General features: G+C 28.9%; 2 protein-coding genes, 1 long non-coding RNA gene and 1 pseudogene across 4 annotated transcripts; 2 read left to right on the forward strand and 2 right to left on the reverse strand.

The window, feature by feature from the left end:
- Positions 1–1,222: 1,222 nt before the first annotated feature.
- LOC101513532 (uncharacterized) lies at positions 1,223–6,902 on the reverse strand. Its single transcript, XM_004487464.3, has 4 exons — positions 6,512–6,902; positions 5,966–6,076; positions 1,660–1,740; positions 1,223–1,547 (listed from the first exon to the last, which is right to left on the reverse strand). Exons 1-4 carry the CDS (start codon positions 6,764–6,766, stop codon positions 1,473–1,475), a joined length of 522 nt encoding a protein of 173 aa, XP_004487521.1. The 5' UTR covers positions 6,767–6,902; the 3' UTR covers positions 1,223–1,472.
- LOC140920560 (E3 ubiquitin-protein ligase BRE1-like 2) lies at positions 4,507–5,246 on the forward strand (annotated as a pseudogene).
- Positions 6,903–12,054: 5,152 nt separating the features above from the next.
- On the reverse strand, positions 12,055–13,943 carry LOC101512987 (uncharacterized). Of its 2 annotated transcripts, none has more exons than XM_004487462.4 (3): positions 13,803–13,943; positions 12,437–12,593; positions 12,055–12,341 (listed from the first exon to the last, which is right to left on the reverse strand). In XM_004487462.4, exons 2-3 carry the CDS (start codon positions 12,590–12,592, stop codon positions 12,294–12,296), a joined length of 204 nt encoding a protein of 67 aa, XP_004487519.1. In that variant the 5' UTR covers position 12,593; positions 13,803–13,943; the 3' UTR covers positions 12,055–12,293. The 2 variants fall into 2 exon arrangements, with proteins under 2 accessions (XP_004487519.1, XP_004487520.1); XM_004487463.4 differs by having other exon boundaries at positions 12,437–12,604; positions 13,803–13,933.
- A 3,882-nt stretch (positions 13,944–17,825) lies between these two features.
- On the forward strand, positions 17,826–19,671 carry LOC105852354 (uncharacterized). The gene is made up of 4 exons (XR_001144201.3): positions 17,826–18,334; positions 18,451–18,544; positions 18,645–18,732; positions 18,807–19,671. It is a non-coding gene; the product is annotated as an uncharacterized lncRNA (long non-coding RNA).
- The last annotated feature ends 841 nt before the right edge of the window (positions 19,672–20,512 follow it).

Consider the following 20,512-nt stretch of genomic DNA (forward strand, 5'->3'; position numbering starts at 1 on the left):
ACTGGAAATAGTTCATGAAAAAATGTTTTAGGATTCATAACTCTTACTGCATGTTGTTTTGTTTTATCATGCATAAATTTTATAGCATGTTCATATTGCATGACATACTTTGAAACACATTTTTTAAGTGATTTTTAATTTTTTTTAATCGACTTATTGTCTTATGAATCAACACACATGCATCAAACTTTTTTTGATGTGCCAAACCTATGAGTTGAATCACTTCAAAACATAAGATTTTGTGAGTTGACTTAAAGAGGTGTGAATCAACTTAAACCGTTGCAGACATTAAATTCTGTTTCTCAAAATCGTATAAGTTGACTCATAACTGTGATTCGACTTACCAGTCCTACAAACTTGATTTTTTGACAGTTATGACATTAAATTCATATTTGAAGGCTTTAATAAAATAATGACTACTTAAAACTTCAATAAATGTTGATTGAAAAAGGCTTTAATAAATAATTTTTTTAATTATAAAAAGTAGTTGTCTATTCTATTTATGGTTATAAAAGATGGATGCATCCTGTAAAAATAAAAATAAAAAGTAGTAGCATGACCATTTCAATATTGAGGTGTGGATCATCATGCTAAAATCTTTAACTGAGTGTGGATTTCAATATCGCATAAAGTGTGATCATTATTCATGTCACTAGTGATCTTATCTTATACAATGGAAGAAGAGCATTGGTGTGTAATGTGTAGCATGGTGGCTCAAGGTATTGTTGAATGAGTAAAATGAAGAGAGAAAAATCGATTAAACCATATCCATTGATTATATTAATAGATATTTTATTATATTAATTATAATAAATATTATTTTTAAATATATTATTTTATATATATAGATGGAACGGAGTAGAGATAAAGAAACTCGACCTATAATCTAAGATATGAATGGAAATTGAAATTTCAATCTTAATTAAAAACAATACATATATTTTCTTAGAAGTTAGAGTAATGATAGAGTATCTCACACGCCTCATTGTCATAGTTAGAAACATGACATTTTAATTAATATAATTTTAATTAATAAATTTTTTTAAAGAATATGGTGGTACTCAAAATGCCATCAGCGACTAAAGAGTCAAAAATCCTCATTATGAGTTAGAAAAATAAAAAATAATTGTGAGACATCTTATATTGTATATACACTTTTAGAAAGAAAATAATAATAATTTGATAGATTTAATAAGTTGATGATATATTAAAAGAACAAAAATAAAGATAAAATAATGTGTTGAATTTGAATATAAAAATTAGAGATTATATCATTTTGCTTAAAAAAATATAAAAAGAAATTTTGCAGTTGAGTAGATTAGGAGTTTAATGACACTTTTATTGAACATATTTTCCTAAGTCAGCAAAAAATACATTGAAATCACAAATTCTACCACATTCAATGATATGGATTGTAGTTAACAGCACACTGAACCCACAAAGTTACTTAACTAGATCACTAGCATAATATCTCAATGAAGTGTATCTATGTTTTTGCTTAGCTCCTCCAGCTTCTTCATCCTCATCCTCTCACTTTCAGCCACAAGCTAATCCATATTTCACATATTAACATAGAGAGAGAAAAGGAATGTTAGCTAGGAACAAATTAAAATATTAAATTATTATTGTAAATATTCAATTTATTAAATAAGTTCTTACCTGCACTAATTTGGTAACAAGTTGAGCCTTTTCTTTGTTTTTCTCATTGAAAGCCTCAAGAGCTTCATTGTATTCTCTCTCCTATGACCCCAAAATTAGTTAGTTTCACAAAAAAAGCTTCAAAAAACTTTCATTTATTTAATAATTGTTTTGTGCAATCTTGACTTTTACTTATGGGCATAATGATGAAAAAATAAATATGCACGACGAATTTCAAATAGCAATCTTTATATATTATTCAAATTCGAACAGAGTTATTATTATGAATAATCACCTTAACTACAAAATAATCATATCATATAATTATTGGAAACTAAGAACATTCTTGGTTTTGAGTGTTAGAAAAGTGGAGAACGTTAAACGCTCTCTGTATTCAGTTTGTGTAATTCAAGTTAGTTTGATTGTACGTAATCAACTAACTAACCACTTGTTTAGTTAGTTAGTTAGTTAGTTAGTTAGGTAGAAGTTATTTAGAAATAATATCATAAAAGTTATGTATAAATAGCATAACCATTACTCAATAAAGATAATTCTCTTAAGTTCATTCATTCACATTCTATCATCTTTTCCTATGTTTCTTGCACTTGAATTAGAATAGCGTGAACGCTAACAAATGGTATCAGAGCTTGGTTGCGAAAAATAAATCAGAGTGATAAACGCAAGTGAAGTGTAAGGATTAAACATGAGTGAAGTGTGAGGATCAAACACGAGTGAAGTGAAGATGAGTTCAAGTGCAAACAATTGAAATTTTTCAGCCCATATGCCACATTTTGATGGAAAAGATTGAGATAGATCGAGAGTGCAAATTCGTGCACCGTTTGGATTTCAAGAAGTGTTAGAAATCGTAGAAAATTGTTTTAAAGAGCTAGGGGTCAATCCAAGAGAGGAACAAAGATCAAGGTTCAAAGAAAACAAGAAGAAAGATCGCAAAGCCACCTTTATTCTTCACCAATGTCTTGACACAACTAACTTTGACAAAATTTCTGATGCAAGAAACGCAAAGGAAACCTGGAACATTCTTGAGAAGTGTTATTCTGGAGTAACAAAGGTCAAAAAAGTGAAATTGCAAACCTTACAGAGACAATTCGAATTGCTGCAGATGGATGAGCAGGAGAAGGTTGCAAATTTGATTTCAAGATTGAGGAGTATCACAAATTAGATGGCTGGATGTGGTGAGAAGTTGATTGAACAGAAATTGTGTGAAAAGATCTTGAGATAATTGCATCTCAGGTTTGATTACATTGTATTACCATTAAAGAAACTTTGGAAGCACGAGAATTAAGAATAGATGAAAGAATTGGAGTTAAAGCAGAAGATCAGACATTGGCAGCGCAAGATTACAAGAAAGGATATCATAAAAAGAAATGGAAGAAAAATAAGTTCAAGGAATTTGATGACGAGTCAGAGTTTTCATTAGAAAAGAGTAATACAAGTGGTAAATCAAAAGTAAAATCAAGAAACTTTGATAAGAATAAGGTACAATGTTACAAATATGAGAAGTTTGGACATTTTGCTCGAGAATGTTGGGCTAGCAAAGGAGGAAAAAAAATAAGAAAGAAGAAGATGAAGCATGTGCTGCCCAAGAAGATTCAGATTTAGATATAATCTTGTTGATGGCTACCACAAACGGATAACGTTCTCCATTTTCAGACACAGTCTTGTTGATGGCTACTACGAACGAAGAACATTCTTCGTCTCAGTTCTGGTTTCCTAATACTAGTTGCTCTAATCAGATGACAAGCCAGAGGGAATGGCTGGTTGATGATGATACATAAAGAAGGAGCAAGATCAGGTTTACTGATGATATAATTTTGGAAGCTGATGAAGTTGGCAGCAGAGTGATCAAAACAAGAAATGGCAAAACAACATAAAATGAGGGAGATGATGTGTTGCTAGTTGAACTAGAAGATTATGGTACAGAGAAAATTATTGATGTGGAGGCTGCACAGTACTCCGAAAATGATGCAAAGGACATGTTGCAGGTTAAATCAAAATAGGAGCGTTCAAAATTGTAGAACCAATTGAATGCAGCTCAAGAAGATCTAAGCAAAGGAACAAATTCTCCAGACTGAGAAGGAGAAGGCAAAAGCTATTGATGAGTTGAAAGAAGCACAAAGAGTGGTTAGGGAAGCAAATAAAAAACTCAAGGAAGCATTGAGGGATCCAAAACTGGCTAAAGAGGAATCTGAATTGAAAAGTTCCAAACTGTTGAATTGGAACGTGCTGGAATTGAAACTGTGAAAAAGAAGGAAGAAGAATGGCAGAAAGAGCTTGAAAATGTGAGGAACCAACATGCCTTGGACATGGTTGCTATTTCATCCCTCACGGAGGTGCTTCAGCGAGTTAAACAAGAACTCGACATGGGTTGTAATGCCAAGAAGCAGGCATTGAATCATGCGATGCAACTAAAGTTGTCGAGGTTCATGCCGAGAAAACGAAAGTTTATGCAGCTGAATTGACGCAGTTGAAGGCCTTGCTAGATTTAAAGCTAAAAACTGAAGCTAGTGATAGTAAGCTTATATTGAAGTTGAAAACAGAGTTAAAACAACTCAAAGTCGAGCTTGTCTTGGTTAAAGCTGAAGCAGTGCAATTAAAATCTGCATTGGATGTTGTCGAGGTAAGATATCATGATGAGTATATCCAAAGTACATTGAAGATTAGAAATGCTTTTGAACAATTGGAACAACCGAGCAGCCCATCAGTGAAGAAGTCAGAAGAGAAAAGTGTAGTAGTTGCACATGAAGTGAAGTGCAAGCTTTATGTGAAGTCAAGTGCTACAGGAAGAATTCTAGTGAAGGAAGTGCTTGAGCAACTGAAATTTTTAAGAGAAGGATTAACATTAGAAGAATGATCAAATCGTCTTCAAGTATTTGGACCAAACAAGTTGGAAGAGAAAAAGGAGAACACATTTTTGAAGTTCTTAGAGGTTATGTAGAACCCTTTGTCATGCGTTATGGAAGTTGCTAAAATAATGTCAATTGCTAAATTAATGTCAATTGCTTTGACTAATAGTAGTGGAAGACCTCTTGATTGGCAGGAGTTAGAATGTTTTCTGGATATGTAAGGTCTGGAGGATTACGCGAAAAACTTGCCAGAAGTTGGAGAATGTGAAAGTAAACCTCACTTTCAAGCTGAAATACTGAAAAATGCTTTAGATGAACATGGTCTAAAGTTGAGAATAAAAGCTGCTAATGAAGCTGAAGCTACTTGTGAACAAATGCTTAAAGCCACATAAGCTGAAATAGAGGACTTAAAGTCCAAGCTGGATGCAATTGAAAGAAACAAGTTGGAGCTGAGTGAAGCTGTTAAAGTTAAAGAGGTTGAGGCACATATATCTGAAATTGAGACTATTGGTCAAGCATATTAAGATATGCAGCTGCAACACCAACATCAGTTACAGCAGGTGGGAATTGGCTGATGTTGAGAAGGAGTTTAAGTTGCTCAAGTCTGTTGCTTCATTTTCAGAGAAAGAATACGATCAAATTCAGAAAGATTCACTGCTGAAGGAAGATGATGACTTGAGGACAACAAGACTTGAAGAATTGGGAAGATTGCTAAATGTAAAATCACTTAGAAACTTGAATTAAGGGAGAGCGTTGGAAACCAAGAATGATATTGATTTTGAATGTTAGAAAAACCGTATTCAGTTTGTGTAATTCAAGTTAGTTTGATTGTATGTAATCAACTAACTAACTAACTAACTACTTGTTTAGTTAGTTAGTTAGTTAGTTAGGTAGAAGTTAGTTAGAAATAATGTGATAAAAGTTATGTATAAATAGCATAACTATTATCAATAAAGATAACTCTCTTAAGTTCATTCATTCACATTCTATCATCTTTTTCTATTTTTCTTGCACTTGAATTAGAATAGCGCGAGCGCTAACAATAATTAAGTAGATGGTTTTAAGTGATTAATAAATTTTAGTTAGCATCAAAATAATTTAGAGTATTTGAGTTTGAACCTTACTGAAATAATATTTAATCAAATTTTATTTAAATCTTAGTCGAACTTTGAATTGTAGGACCTTTTCTACAAGTTTTAGAGGTATAAGATCATAATAATAATAATAATAATAATCATATCATGTAGCTTCCTTTTGATGTCTCAATATGGGACTGAGAAATAAAAGCAGATAATTAAGGTGGTCAATTGACTAAATTCTAAGCAATAATAAAGTGGCTGTATCAAAAGTAAAACATATTGGGATCACTTTGTCTCCTTGAACAAATCCTATGTTGTAAACATATTTCAAATCAAAAAAAGCAAACAACAATGAGTAAACACTAAATAGTTAGAAAATTTCACCTTTTTCTGGCAAGTTTGACCCAATGGCTTCAACTCTTTGTTAACCATATCAATCTTCTTTCTAACCATTGCAACATCCTTCCTCATTGGATCTGTGAAACCCTCAATCTCCTATGCAAATTCTCAAATAAATATAATTTATAATTGATGTAAAAACCTTGAATATAACAAATGAGAATATTTTGTAAGAAACCACACATTTAATTTTTTTCTTTCAAATTGCTAATTAAATTTTTTATAACTAGCTTGTATCTACAATCATGGATCCACATAGTAAAGCTTCATACACTTCCATAAACATGTGGATACAATTTTCCTTAACTACAAAATCAAATGTAAAGCTAATCCTTCAATATTACTCAAGGTTTTAAAAAACGGTCTATTTACCACAATTTTAACAATATCAAATATTACAATGCGACCACAACATTACTTATAAACCTTCTCGATTAATATGTAACTTATACATGCATAAATAAAAAAACCAAACAAACAATGAAACATTATAAAACATCTAACACAAAATTAGTATTTTGTTGGACTTACTTCTCTTATCTCAGCCAATCGCTTTGTTTCGTTTTCGACTCGACCAAGATGAGCATGAACCTTATCTCTAACCTCCAATTTTCTCCTCTCAATTTCTTCTTCTTTTGCTTTGAACATTGCTAGAACTGATCTTGAAATCTCCTCTTCCCTATCATCTCTTCTTGGACTCATGTGGTTGTTCATCATTCCTGAATTCTTCACTTGTTGCACAATTTGTTGTTGTTGTTGATCATGTGACCTTTTTGGTGTTGCCATTGATGTTCCACAAATTACAACACACTTTTTCTTTACCTTATTACACTTCTCACCTGTTTTTCTCTTTTCTTTGAAATGATAACTCTTGTTTCCTCTGCCTTAGGTGCTTATAAAACAAAACTAGCTTTTAAGCCAAGTATCTTATTTTATTACTAATAATGAATCACTTATATTATTTTATCATGGTAGTAAAAGTGTGGAATAGAAAATATCACACAAATACCTTTTACAAAACTTAAGATTATATGTTTAGAAATTAATTATTTTATTTACTTTACATCAACACTATGGGTAGCCAAATGGACCAATCTATCCCGCTTTGGCCCACCTTGTCATAAACCGATCTAAAAAGAGGGGGACGAAGTGTGAAATAACTTAGACAGAAGGATTTAAATTCTCACACCACTTCGATTGGCAAAAAGAAAAAAATAAATTAAATGTATTAATTTTTTGGCGAATAGGTCTTTCAAAACAAAAAGCTATTGACCCACTAAAATTTAACTTAATTTAACAATTATTACAACGCGGATAATAAAATTAAATTTATTGAATTGTAGCGAGAAATTAAGTTAATGGTCGTAGAAAAATTAATTGAACCAATAAAAAATACAATTAAAAACATAAAGATTTTTTAAATTTATTTGACATGTCAATCCATTGACTCAATGTCATGTTATTTCAACAAGTTAAACATGTTAAAAAAACGCGAATTGTAGGTTTAAAATCTCAACTCGCTCATTAAAAATAACGAGTTAAACTGGTTATTATGACATACTGAACTCACTTTTTCACTCTTAATTTATCACGATGTGAAACAAACACATCCAAACATCATCTTTTCACCTCTAATTTGTCACGATGTAAAACAAACTCATACAAACATTCCATCATAATTCACAGTGTAGATATTTTTGTATATTTTCAAAAATAATATCGCATAATTACTTTTAATATTGAATGTCTGTATAAAATAATTACAAGACCATTGTATTATGAATATTAAACTCATGCATTTTCCTTAACTAATTAAACTCGTCCATTTATTTTATCTAAACAAATATTGGTGCCTCCTTTACTCAAAAGGCAAAATAAGTATTGAAGTTTTAATTATTGAGTAGTGTTATACGTAGTGAGTACTAACGTTTAGATTATTCTGTACACTTTTCCTTTTTGTTTAATGTTTGTAAACTTAGTAAAGAATCATGATGGGCCTGATTTGGTTAGATAGCTATTTTCTTAAACTGATTTATTGTCATACCATGATTTTTTTAATGAAATAACTAAGGACCAAGACTATTACTAATTAATGATGACATCCATAGTAATTAATATTTCTACTACTACAACTACACCATAATCCACATAATTCGTATATAACTGCGAAGTCTCATTTTCGAACTTGAGACATAATATTAAGTTTAACAATATCGGTTTTTGTCAATTCAACTAAATTTTACGGATTATCAAAATCCTTTTTTAATTACCATTTATTAGACAATTTCTTAACTTTATTCAGTTGGAAATTAATACATATACATGCAAAATATTTTTAAGGTTCCTAAGGAATAAGAAGTGTTGGCAATCATTTGAAAATGGAAAGGTGCTTGAAGTAGAAGTTTTGGTTGGAGAATGGACAGAATGGGCTCACCTACATAAAGCATGTTTGTGGGAGAGCCTTAGAGAACAAGACAGAGTAGGAGAATTGGCAGCAGCTAAGCAAGTTGCCTTTATGACAAATTATTACTCATATGAGACACACAAATATATATACATAAAATAAAGTAAGGTAGCCTCACATCCTAGCATTGTAAGAAAATATTTTCAACTTGTGTTTCAAATTAATTAGTTGTGATGAGAGAATCAATAAAAAATTGCAAGAACAAAAACAAAACAATGAAAATTCAAAAACAAAATGTTATATATTTATAGAGACTAAAAAAATTTACAGAGATTAAAAACAAAATAATAGTATATTTAAACCTATTACTAGTATTAGTGATCTTTTGCATAGCTCGACAATTTACTTTTTTTATAGGAAAAGATTTGTAATAGATTTATTAGGAAGAGGGAAAATTTGTTACCAAAGACAAAGTCCGATTTAGTTACATTAAGGAATTGATGCATGAATCATGTAAGTTCTCTGCTTTCCTTCATAGAAAGTGGTAAAGTTGCTTAGTGTGAAATTGGGTGGACTATATTTGTATTGATGAAATTTATTTATAAAAAAAAAAAACACAAACTAAGCATAATAATAGGAATAAAAAAATGTTTTTCAAGACATATTTTAAGGTGAAACCCAATAATGCAAAATAACCTTAACAATCTGAGTAGGGTTAAGTACAACACATGTTAATGCATGAAAGTGCTAATGATAATGACTTTCCAGGCTGACAATTGATCTTCTATGTTTTGATTCCTCGTGGATTAAAACATTACATTTATATTTATTTTTTTTCTGTTAATCATGCAGTTGATATGTTTCTTAAGAGACCAAAGTTCTTTGAATACTCATATATAGCTTTAAAAAGGACAAACTAGTTGTGTCAAGAGATGTGTGTCCATTCCTGTATGAGTCATAACTTCTTTTCTGATTTGTTGGCATTTAAATATATTATGAACTCCATTTTTTATCCAACAACCTAGAAAATTGTTGGAGAAATAGCATAAAACGGTAAGCATAAAACTTGCTATGTTGACATTTTGTTAGTAAGGAGCCTCCAAACATTGTAAAAACATTTCTAATATTCCCAGTTTTAATATAAGGTTAACTTAAGGTTGCAATTATACCGAAATTTTATATCGTAAAGAATTGTAGTTAAACACAACTAATGTGGTTTTAGAACAAGTTGGAGACATTAAAAACCTTTGTGATATGGTCTAGATTTAGGTTGTCAACCTTCTAAAACCATGTATATAGGATAATAAAGAACTTTTATTTTTATCAAATTCAAAAACATATAAAAGAAGAGAGGGAAAAATAAGGAGCAGTTGCTTTTAAGTACTAAATAGTGTAAAAAGAAGTTTGAAAGGTTTGGAAAAGGAATAGGTGTGTAGTCAGCACATTGAGAATCATTGGATGAAGATCGAACAAGTTGGAAATAAAACTAAAATTTAAATTTTTAAAATATCAAAAATCTACTTTATTTTTAAATTGTTCTGGTGTGCTGACTCCACAAATATACAGTTATGATTGCATGAGATGCCAATCTCAAAAAAAGTAGGATTAGATTGGGTTGTTACATTGAGGTGTAGATAAAGTTAGACCAAGTCAATAGTTTGTATAGATAATTAATGATTTGATTTCAAAAATACAATTATTATTGTTGTTGTTCCTCTTTGACAATTGGGATTTAATGCCTTTAGAACTTTTAAAATGCACACAAAGTACACAACAAAAATAATACTGTGGTTTCAAGATCAGTAGGTTGCTAGGGCTCTTGGAATTGGGTGTTGACTAGCCATACAAGGCTATAAATTTTAACGGGTGGAATGGATAACTCAATTGAGTTAAACTAAAAGTTAATGAATAAAAGAACTTGAGTTCAAACTCGACTGAAAAAAAATATTAAATAATTATTAACTTTCACTATTTAAAAAACTACTCTATAAATTTTCACTTTTAAGTATGAAAAATCCTAAAAACAACTATACAGCAAGCATCTAAGCTCTAAGTTAACTGCTTGTGTCAACAACAAACAAAAATCTAACTGCCTGCTGCAATTTAGACAGCATTACCAAATGGTTGTAGTGAGTCGTAATTAGAATTTGATCTGCTTTGGCCCACTTGGTCAACATATTATGTCTTCACGACCTTTTTTTTTTATTAAAATATTAGTGAACAAAAAAATAAAAATTTCATTACTCAAAATAAACACTAATAACTAATTTTACAACTATTTTCGGAAGAATTTAAACTTAGTAACTTGAACTAACAAAGCTACGATTCTATAGCTACCTAAAGGAGTAAATGATTTATTTGACTAAAAGGTAAAAAAAAAAAAAGGCGTAAATTATTTACTTTACCTGAGGGTAATAAGAATTATTCCTCAAGTTTAACAACTATTCAGGTCAACATGATCAGATAGAACTATGATGAAAAAGTATAGGTTAGTTGACTCCAACAAATAAGCATATTGAATTTAATATAAATAGTAAAATTAGTCATTAAACTAATTAATGAATATAAAATGACATTAAATAATATTTAAAAATTATTACTTAAATATCTTCAATTAAAATAATGAGTAAAAAAGAGAGAGACAAAAATAATGTTATAAATGTTGCTTGAAGTTGTGTTTGAAAAATACTATAAAAAACTAACATGAAACATTGAAAACTCCTGAGAAAATGACAATTTCCAAATATTTCTACTTTGATCCTGCAAACTTATACATTGTAAGTTATATGCTATAAGCTAAGGATTTTATCATCTTAAAAAACCTTAATTATTTTTTGGGGTCCAAACTAAAATGCCTTCTTTAGTCTCTTTAAAGGTGAGATGCTACATTCATAGATTACTTCAAATAACTATTCTATAGAAACTATTAAGCACACATAGCCATGTCCATTGAGATTCAAAATTTAATATATTAATTAATAAATACCTTAAATGATTTTTCACATGGGCTTAATGGGACTTTTAGTCCTCCACTTATTACAAATATGCAATTTTGGTTCCCAATTTTCTAATTGTGCAATTTAAATCATTCCATTTTTAACGCTAGAGGCGCACAAAGTCAATGTGGGTCTAAATGGACATTGAAACAAATAAATAAAAGAGAAAATAAGATATTAGGATAGGTCAATGTAAAGTAAATTTATCACCTACTTCTTAATTGTATTGTAAAATTAGTGGTGTGACATGGGAAAATGGATGGATGACTTCAATTAGATGTCAGTGAGAAACTACTTTACACCCAAAATGTACATCCATTAAACTCATAAATAAATGAATGACATTCTAATATGGGTCATTACTTCTCACACAGTACAAATAAATAAATGACTTACCTAACAAAACTAGTACTAGTATGTCTAATTGATAAATGATGACCTCCAAATAAATAAATGACTTAACTAATCAAGCTAGTATGTGGCTTATTGACAACCTATTGCTATTGGTAACTGTATACATTCATTCTGGCTCTTGCATCTTTTTTTATCCAAATTTGATTTCATCAAAGTCTCAGAAGCAAATTTTAAGGGACGTTTACCATGCCGAATGACCAATCAAAATGTCTACCAACATAAAGGAAAAAAATGCTTGTGTAGAACATGCTAAGCACATATAAACATGAAATTGAACATTGCCATCACACACAAGTACTAAATCATCAACTAGTTACATCAAATATACAGTGAACCATATTCATTCACGTCCAAATCACTATTAGTGATCAAACTCTGTAACTAAGCATATTTATTAAGGTACCAAACATAAAAAGCAAAGAAAATAAGTAGTACATATTGAGGAAGTTATCTAAAGTTTGAGACACAAAACACACCTCCTCGATCGGGAACTCCCAAGTTATTCTTTCTTTCCTATTCCATGTGACATATTGTAGATCCCTCGCCCCTGAACAAAAAGAATAGAAAAATGTCAAAAGAAGTCTCACTCATAACTCCAAACTGATAAAGTTAATACAGATCATATGAAGATTTCTAACTTACAATCATATACAATGAAGATGCTGCCAGAGCAATTGGAATTGCTACAGATGTAACCTTATCATATGGCCCTTTCAGGTAAGTGTGTTTCTGGATATGCTGGAAATACTTTTGCTTCTCAAGAATCTTCTCTCGTGCTCTAAAGGGCGGTTCCGACATCCTGCATATAATCTAGTTGATATTTAATAATTTTCTCTTTTTAAATGTTTTTCCCAACACAAAGAAGGGGGAAATTATAAAGGAGATATGGCATGAAAACAAACAAACATAACAATAAACAAAGGGAAAAACAAGTTCAAAAGGCATGTTACAATAAACACACAAATGCAGCTCCATACTACTACTGAAATTCCAAACCAAGCCACAATTTATACCATTCAGTTCACTAAACTTTTAATACCAAAAATCAAAAGGTTCCAAAGCAATGATTATGGCAACGCCACCTTTTTCCCTCCTCACCTCATACTAGAGAATTTTCAAGTCTAATATGTGACTTATTACATTATATTAGAAAAGCTATACATAAATTCGTATGGCCTAACTCAACTGACAAATGCCGATATTGTTAGGCTGTATATCATGTTCCAGGTTCTAACTCAGGACCTCTCAGTTGCGTGTGAGTTTATTTACAATTTCTTCTATAGACCAAAAATAGAAAAAAGCTTTACTTAATGAGAAAAAAGGACACGTACCATCAGTGTAAACTAGTTTTACATTGTCGATTAAAATTGAGTAAGAGGTAGTGTTCTAAAAAAGCAGTTACTAGGGAGGGCCACGACTCACCCCAAGTCCCAAACATTTAATAAATATATATGTGTGTGTCTAAAGAATTTACAATTTATCACTAACTAATGTTTTGCACGAGAATCATGTCACACTTGAAGGTGATACTTTTTACAAATCATTTATATATTTTAGAGCAAGATATAGATGAAAGTCTCAAAATACAAAATCACATATTCAAACCACGCTTTCCTTCTTGAAAAACAACAATATTAATCATCAGACCAACTTCGATAAATAATATGTTTTGGTCCTCCCATAAAAAAAATTAAGCTCCACCACTGATATATCCCTGTCTCTGAAACTAATCAAAAAACATCACCAACAATCTCCAACTCTCCCTAGAATCTATGCAAATAGGATATATCTAATTTCACGACAATAACCCTATTCTACATAATCAAAATTTTCATAGTTATCACTAATAGATAAACCATATAGAACAACCAAACCCTAATAAATAAAGTAGATATTAATTTCTTATCCGAAGTATTGTACGATTAAAGATGAAGAAAAAAAAGACAGAGGAAAAGAGTGTGAGATAGTTAATACAGCACAGTATAGAGTATAGAGAGTAGAAGCTTACTTTGAACGGAGGATTAGGCGACGGTTGTTGCGGAGAAAATTGGTCCACGATTGGTGTGGCTAGAACAAGTTGCAACCCAAAATAGCAATAATTGCTTCCTGGATTCTTCTTGCAATCTATCCATTTTATTTTATTTTATTAGTTTTATAAACTTTTTTTCTTTTTCTACTCTACGTTTATAAGTTTATTTTAAAATGTTAACAAGTAATTATTAAGAATCTAATTGTTAAGTATATATTAAGAACCTAATTATTAAGTATATATTTAGATTTGTGTAATTTATATTTCCAAATTGTAAAATATTTATTCAAAATCTTTTTTTATATTTTTTTTTGTTTTCATAGCAAGTGCCTTAGTCAGAACACTGGTTATTTTTTTTTATTACTCCTTTTTTAGAATAAGTATTGTTTTAGCAAAAAAAATAAAATAATTTACAATTTTTAATGACATTTTAATTATTTTTTATATTAATTTTTAATTATTATTATATACACAATTTCAAAAATATTATTATATTTTGCATTGACAATAGTAACAAATTCATCGATAGTTTGGATAAGTAGTTTAGTTATATAATTCATCAATAGTAATAAAATATATATATTTTTTTTAATAAATACACATTTTAAAGTATATTTAGTTATATAATTTAAACAATTTTATTTTATAAAATAACATTTGCAAAAAAAATCCAATCATAATTTATATTAGTGAAAACTTAATTTTAACTAAAAGTATGTTTACAAAATAAAATTTACTCAAAATTACAAGTAATTTCATTGCTCCTCGTCTTTAAAAAGTATTTTATTTATAGATGTTGTTTATTTTTATTTTGCAGTCTAGATTTATTATAAATTTAAATTAACTGAATTTATTAATTGTTTTAATTTTATGAACTAATTCGTCATTTGAAAATTGAAAAGACCAAATCACGCAACCCCTAAAAGTTTATTGATGAAAGTAGTGACTCACTTATTTTTACTTAAATTGCTCATGGATCGAATCGGTCGATTATAAGTAGGCTGGCAACAGCAAAAATGCTACATGCAATTTTAGACGCTATTCAAGAAAATGGGCAGTGTAGTATATTATATATAGTCCACATGTTACTCAAGTGGATCAGGAATTGTTATAGATTATTAAAAAAAATGATATTCAACAATTTAAAGATTATATTTTAAAGAGTTTTTAAGAAAAATATACGCTGATTTATATTTGTTTGAAAATCATTTTTTTCAATTATTTTTTTATGCATTTTTTAAATAATTGTTAGAAAATAATTTTTATGAAAAGTTAATTGAATTGAAATTGTTTCATTGTTTTCCGAAGTTAGTTATAGATTTTGTTCAAATTTTATTTTTTAAAATTTGTAATAAACAAATAAAAAATTTTGAAAGTGTCTTTTTAAACTAATTAGGATTGAGTCGAGCGAAAAAAAATTATATTTTTATTACACAATAAATTTGAGTTTAAATATCTATTAAAAGAGTTATCTATATTCAATATTTGAGCTTATGTTCAATGTATGACACGCCTTATATAAAATTGTCTCTGGTGGAGAAAGTTTATAGAAGAAAAAAAGCTAGACATTACTCTTTGTTATCTTCCTATTCTTCTTACATCAATCATATATATTGAGAAACTGATCCACGATATATGGTAATTATAAATTGATGAAAGTTTTAATATTGACTAGAATTAGTCTCTAAAGATAAAAGTCAATGATTTGTCCTCCTTATTAAAAATGTCTGTAACAGTGATTTGATCAAATATTAATTTAAAAAAATAGATACGATTAGCACATAATTTAACTTAAATATGTTTTATTTTATTTTTATCAAATTAACAATAATTAAGTCTTGTAAATTGTAATAGTTGGTCCTACCTGTGGTCAAATTTGCGGTGTCTGGTTACTCCCTACCTTCCTTGTCCTTTTTTATTTCTCATTTGTATCACTTTCATGTTGCAACTACCAATTTTGTTGCCTTTTGTAATTCTGTCACATATCCAAAAACTTCCAGCTCAAATGGTTTAAGGATAGACCCAAAGGGTTATACAAACAAAAGTGACATTTGGTAGTGAGGCAAAGTACTCCCCAATCCTTTTAATGAATTGAGTGATTGCTTCTGTTTGTGTAATTAGGCCCAATTATATTATGTGTCTATGATGAAGTTCAATTTTGGTTGGTCAATATGGATTAACTTTTACCTCATAAAGAGTTACTCCACCATGACTAGTACTAGCAACAATTTCCTTTTAATTCTAAACAAGTTATTATGCTAAGAAATGAAATTTATTTTCTAGATTACTGCAAAGAGAATTTAACGTGTAAAATTAAATTACTAACTAAGATTTCAGGATAAATAGAAGATTAAAATGATAAAGATAAGTGAAACATTTTTTTATTTATTAATTGAGTATATTGAAAATAACTTTTACAACTTGTTTTCATGAACTTAGACTATTTAAGAAATCTACATTATTATTGTGTGTTCATGATTAACCACTAATTCATATTTTACGTCATATAAGGTGATTTATAACACAAATATAAATAACAACCCAGTGAACTCAATTACAACTATTGGTGTATCCAAGACATTAGGTAAGTGAAGTCTATTGAGACAAAATTCTAATTTAGATAATAAATATTTTAATTATATTTTTAAGTAGATTTTAATCTCATTGTTATTTAATTTGTACTCGAGTGTTTTTCAATCATACAAAGGTTTTGATTATGATTCATACATCATTCTCCAAAAGAACTAATATAGCTCCTTAAGAAACATTAAGTTTTAGAATGATGTTTGACAATAAAAAATATTCTCATATGATAGGAGAATTTAATTATTATTTTTTTCTCGTAAGAGTCAACTCAACTAAGGATAAGAATTAACTTTGTTGCTAAAGTTATTCAAATATTTTGTATTAAAGAAGTCATTTAAAGTTGAGAATGATTGACTAATAAATAAGATAAATAACACTCTCAAATATTTTATGAAAATGAAATATATTTAAGATTTAATATGATCTAATAAAGTAACGGCACTATTACTATTACTAATTCTATTTCGACCAATAAGATTTTAATATATCATGAATATTATGAACATTCTCCAAAAGTTAATTTACTGAAAAACACTTACAAGGTACAAAAGTTGGTTGATATTTTTTACTTTTTAGGGTTTTTTTTAATAATTTATATTTCAAAAAAAATTACTAAATTATTCCCTTTTCAAAACTATATACTAAAATATTCTATTTTTATTCTCATTTACAAGTCGCATTTATAAATGGTGACTTCTTTAAACAATCCCGAGTTTGCCAAGGTGACCGACTTCCTTAAAGCAATTTTCAATTTCTTTTATTTTTAATTTTTCAATTTTTTTCACATGAACAATATATATATATAATTCATAAAAAGACATAAACACAAATTTTAAATTATATAAATTGACTAAAGTTGTTTGTAATATTTGGACAATATTTTTAAGTACGACCAGTTAACCGACATAGTCCGCATTTTTGTGATACACCTCATTATTTTCGTAGTACCAAAAAAATACAGATTATGTCGGTTAATTGTTCATACTCGAAAAGATTGTCCAAATGTTACAGGCAACTCTAATCAATCTATGTAATTTAAAATTTGTGTTTATGTTTTTTCATGAATTATATATATATATATATATATGATGTACTGCCAACATAATTTGATTCAATAAAATATATTTTTATCTTAATTCTTAAGAGTATGTAAGAGAAATTACAGGCAAGTGCTGCAGATTAGGTACTAATTTTGTTAACACCAATGGTCTAATTGACATCTAACAAAATGCAAACTAAATGGATAAAAATAAGAGGTTGTCCTTTGAGATAATAGAGAGGCATTGGACTCCTGAACATCCCAAAAGGGTTGATAATTAACTTTTTTATCGAAAATAATATTTGTATATCAATAATATAAATCGAAGGTTGGTAATTTGTTGCATTTCGTAGATCTTAAATATTGAGATTCTAAAAAAGTTTTTTGTGGTTGTTTTTACAACAAAATTGAGAAAAAAGTATATTGAAATGATTAATGAAAGAATATATTAACTTAGGCAATAATTTACAACAAAAGCATATTGTCAAATTGAGATAAAAGTATAAACAGAGTGTTTTGGCTTACTGCCAAATTAAAAAAAAGCTTATGGAGAGTTTTTTGGCTTACTGCCAAACTTGCAGATTTTTATCATAAGCTAGTTTGCTCTTTTCAATCATCTTTTGATGAACTTTGTTTGATGTTCCTGACTGATGAACAAGTTCACTATTTAATTATTGTATAGATGTTTGTTCTCTTCAGTTTGCTCTCATAATCCGACAAAGTCAACCAAAATTGTTAATGCAAGAGTTAACAATTATATTTAATTCAATATATCTATGGAGGTTTTTATTGTAAAAATGATTGATATTTCTTAGTTGAGTTCAAGATGATTGTCCTTGGTATGGTACTCTATACCATGCTCAATTGATGGGGAAAGAATCAAAAGGTTTATTTTTATTTTTATCAACTTCAGATTCTTTTATTCATAGTGGTGAATCTCATTTATTTTGTATCAATTTTTTTGTATGTATCTTACTTTAATTTTTTTCACTTACATTGTAGAATATTAGCAAGAAAAATATTGTCAATAGGGTTAAATAGAAGTTTATGCATCGAATGAGGACGACAAATTTCTCTAGAATTCAGACAAAAAAAGGTACAATATTTATTCTTATTTATGTGTCTTTGTTGTAAAGAAATAACAAGTTGTTCTAATAAGTTTTAATTACTCTATTTTCAATTCTTTATCAAAATAGCATGCAAAGAAGGAAAATAGGAAGGAAGTCACCCAAGTTTAAATGCGAAAGAAAAGGAAAAATTGATGAAGAAACAGAGAATGTCATTGTATGTTTTTCTTTTCATTATATACTTTTAATGTCTAAATTTTCAATATTTAACATTGATTTTTTTCCTATCAGGCTAAACTTCAAGATTCAATTCAAAACTCTAGTGAGCCTCCTGACCAAGCCTTTCAATCATTGTTCGGTAAAGAAAAATCCTGTGGAGTTTGTTGTTATGGAAGAACAACTACACCAACAATGTTAAAAAAAAATGAAGAGATTGCTAACATTAAGAAACATTATAAAGGTAAAATTAGTAGCATGACATAAAGGATGGAAGAATATGAGTCATTTACAAATAAAAGGATGACCACTCATTTACAAACTGTTGTCTTAATGAATAGACTACGACCACTTACACCATACTTTGTAAATCATTGTCAAATCGTTGCCTAACCTTTAGGTCACCGTTAATTTGATTTACGACACACTTTTTTTATTGTTGTCACAACTCAAAAATGTTGTAGTGTAAGATGATCAAATCATAATTCAAGGTGGCATGGTCACTCATTTTGCATGCACAATGGATTAATTTTTTGAAGACATTTAGAGGGAATTTAACATATATAAATAGAAGTGGTTGCAACACTTCAAGAGGAAGAGCCCAAGATACAAAACATAATTCACTTGTATTTTTCATACAAGTCATCAAAAGCTCTTTTTATCAAACACACTCCAACTCTCCTAATTCAAATTTATTGATCACAATATTTAAAGTGTGTCGATATTTTTATTTGCTTCTCAAACTAGCCTTTGATTTTTACAAGCAAAATCACAAACATTATTTCATTATTTGTAAATATCCTTAAGTATTTTCTTTGAGAATGATTGGGTGGTGTTGTGTAAAGTCTTTTAGACTAAGGTTGTAAGCATGCTGGAGCTTTGATAATACAATTTTTAAAGATGAATGAGTGATATAAGAAAAGAAAGGTGTTAACTAAAAATGTTCTCATCTCAACAACATAAGTGAAAAATCTCACATCTAGTTCAATTGGATGAACCAATATAAATTTTGTGTGTAATTCTTTTACTTTCTCCTATTTATTTTAAATATGCACAAATTACAAAACAACCCTATATTTGATTTATGTTGCATTACTACAATTGATAATGTTCTCTGCCATTATAAAACTTCACTAGCAATTTACTTTAATTCAAGTAATTACTTGAGATTGCTTTTGATCTAAATTTTGAAAGATTACAATTTAAACCTCTCTTTTTTTGTGACATATCTTGCTATTTTAGAGTCAACATATTTGAAGAATATATATATTAGAGTAGTACTAAAAAAAAAAAAAAACACTATGATCTCTGAAAACAGAAAAGTACCAATTTGATATTTAAAAATGTCAAGTGTGGATTATGTTAATATACTTTATGAAAATATTTGTTTCCATCAAGGGCTATTTTGACATATACTTGAAACTTTTATGAGAAATTGGCCTACATACATCAAGTGAGGGATTTGTATATTCTCCTTTGCGCTCTCTTTTAAAATAGGAGGACCAATTTCGTTAATCAATTAAAATAAGAGAACTAAAATTACAATTAAGTATTCTTTTTATCTATCTCACTTGACCCAAAAGTGGATTTACTTTGATTATAGTCTAAAATTTCTTGTTAAAGTTGTCTGGTAGAGCACTTCGTCTAATATCCACATTCTCTCTATCCCTATCATCAAGGATGAGGTTGTACTTGTACTTAGCAAATTAATATTTTGATCAAAAACTATCTTTAAGTTGCACAATTTCAATAATATTTTAATTTTGTCATTATAGTATCTT

This window comes from Cicer arietinum, chromosome 1 (assembly GCF_000331145.2).
Source record: "Cicer arietinum cultivar CDC Frontier isolate Library 1 chromosome 1, Cicar.CDCFrontier_v2.0, whole genome shotgun sequence".
In the NCBI taxonomy this organism is placed as follows: Eukaryota; Viridiplantae; Streptophyta; class Magnoliopsida; order Fabales; family Fabaceae; genus Cicer; species Cicer arietinum.

Coding starts and splice junctions, on each gene's coding strand:
- LOC101513532 (XM_004487464.3), bottom strand. CDS start 6,766: ATGGCAACACCAAAAAGGTCACATGATCAACAACAACAACAAATTGTG. Junction 6,077..6,511: donor GATTGGCTGAGATAAGAGAA/GTAAGTCCAACA, acceptor GAATTTGCATAG/GAGATTGAGGGTTTCACAGA. Junction 1,741..5,965: donor GTCAAACTTGCCAGAAAAAG/GTGAAATTTTCT, acceptor TTGGGGTCATAG/GAGAGAGAATACAATGAAGC.
- LOC101512987 (XM_004487462.4), bottom strand. CDS start 12,592: ATGTCGGAACCGCCCTTTAGAGCACGAGAGAAGATTCTTGAGAAGCAA. Junction 12,342..12,436: donor CATCTTCATTGTATATGATT/GTAAGTTAGAAA, acceptor CTTTTTGTTCAG/GGGCGAGGGATCTACAATAT.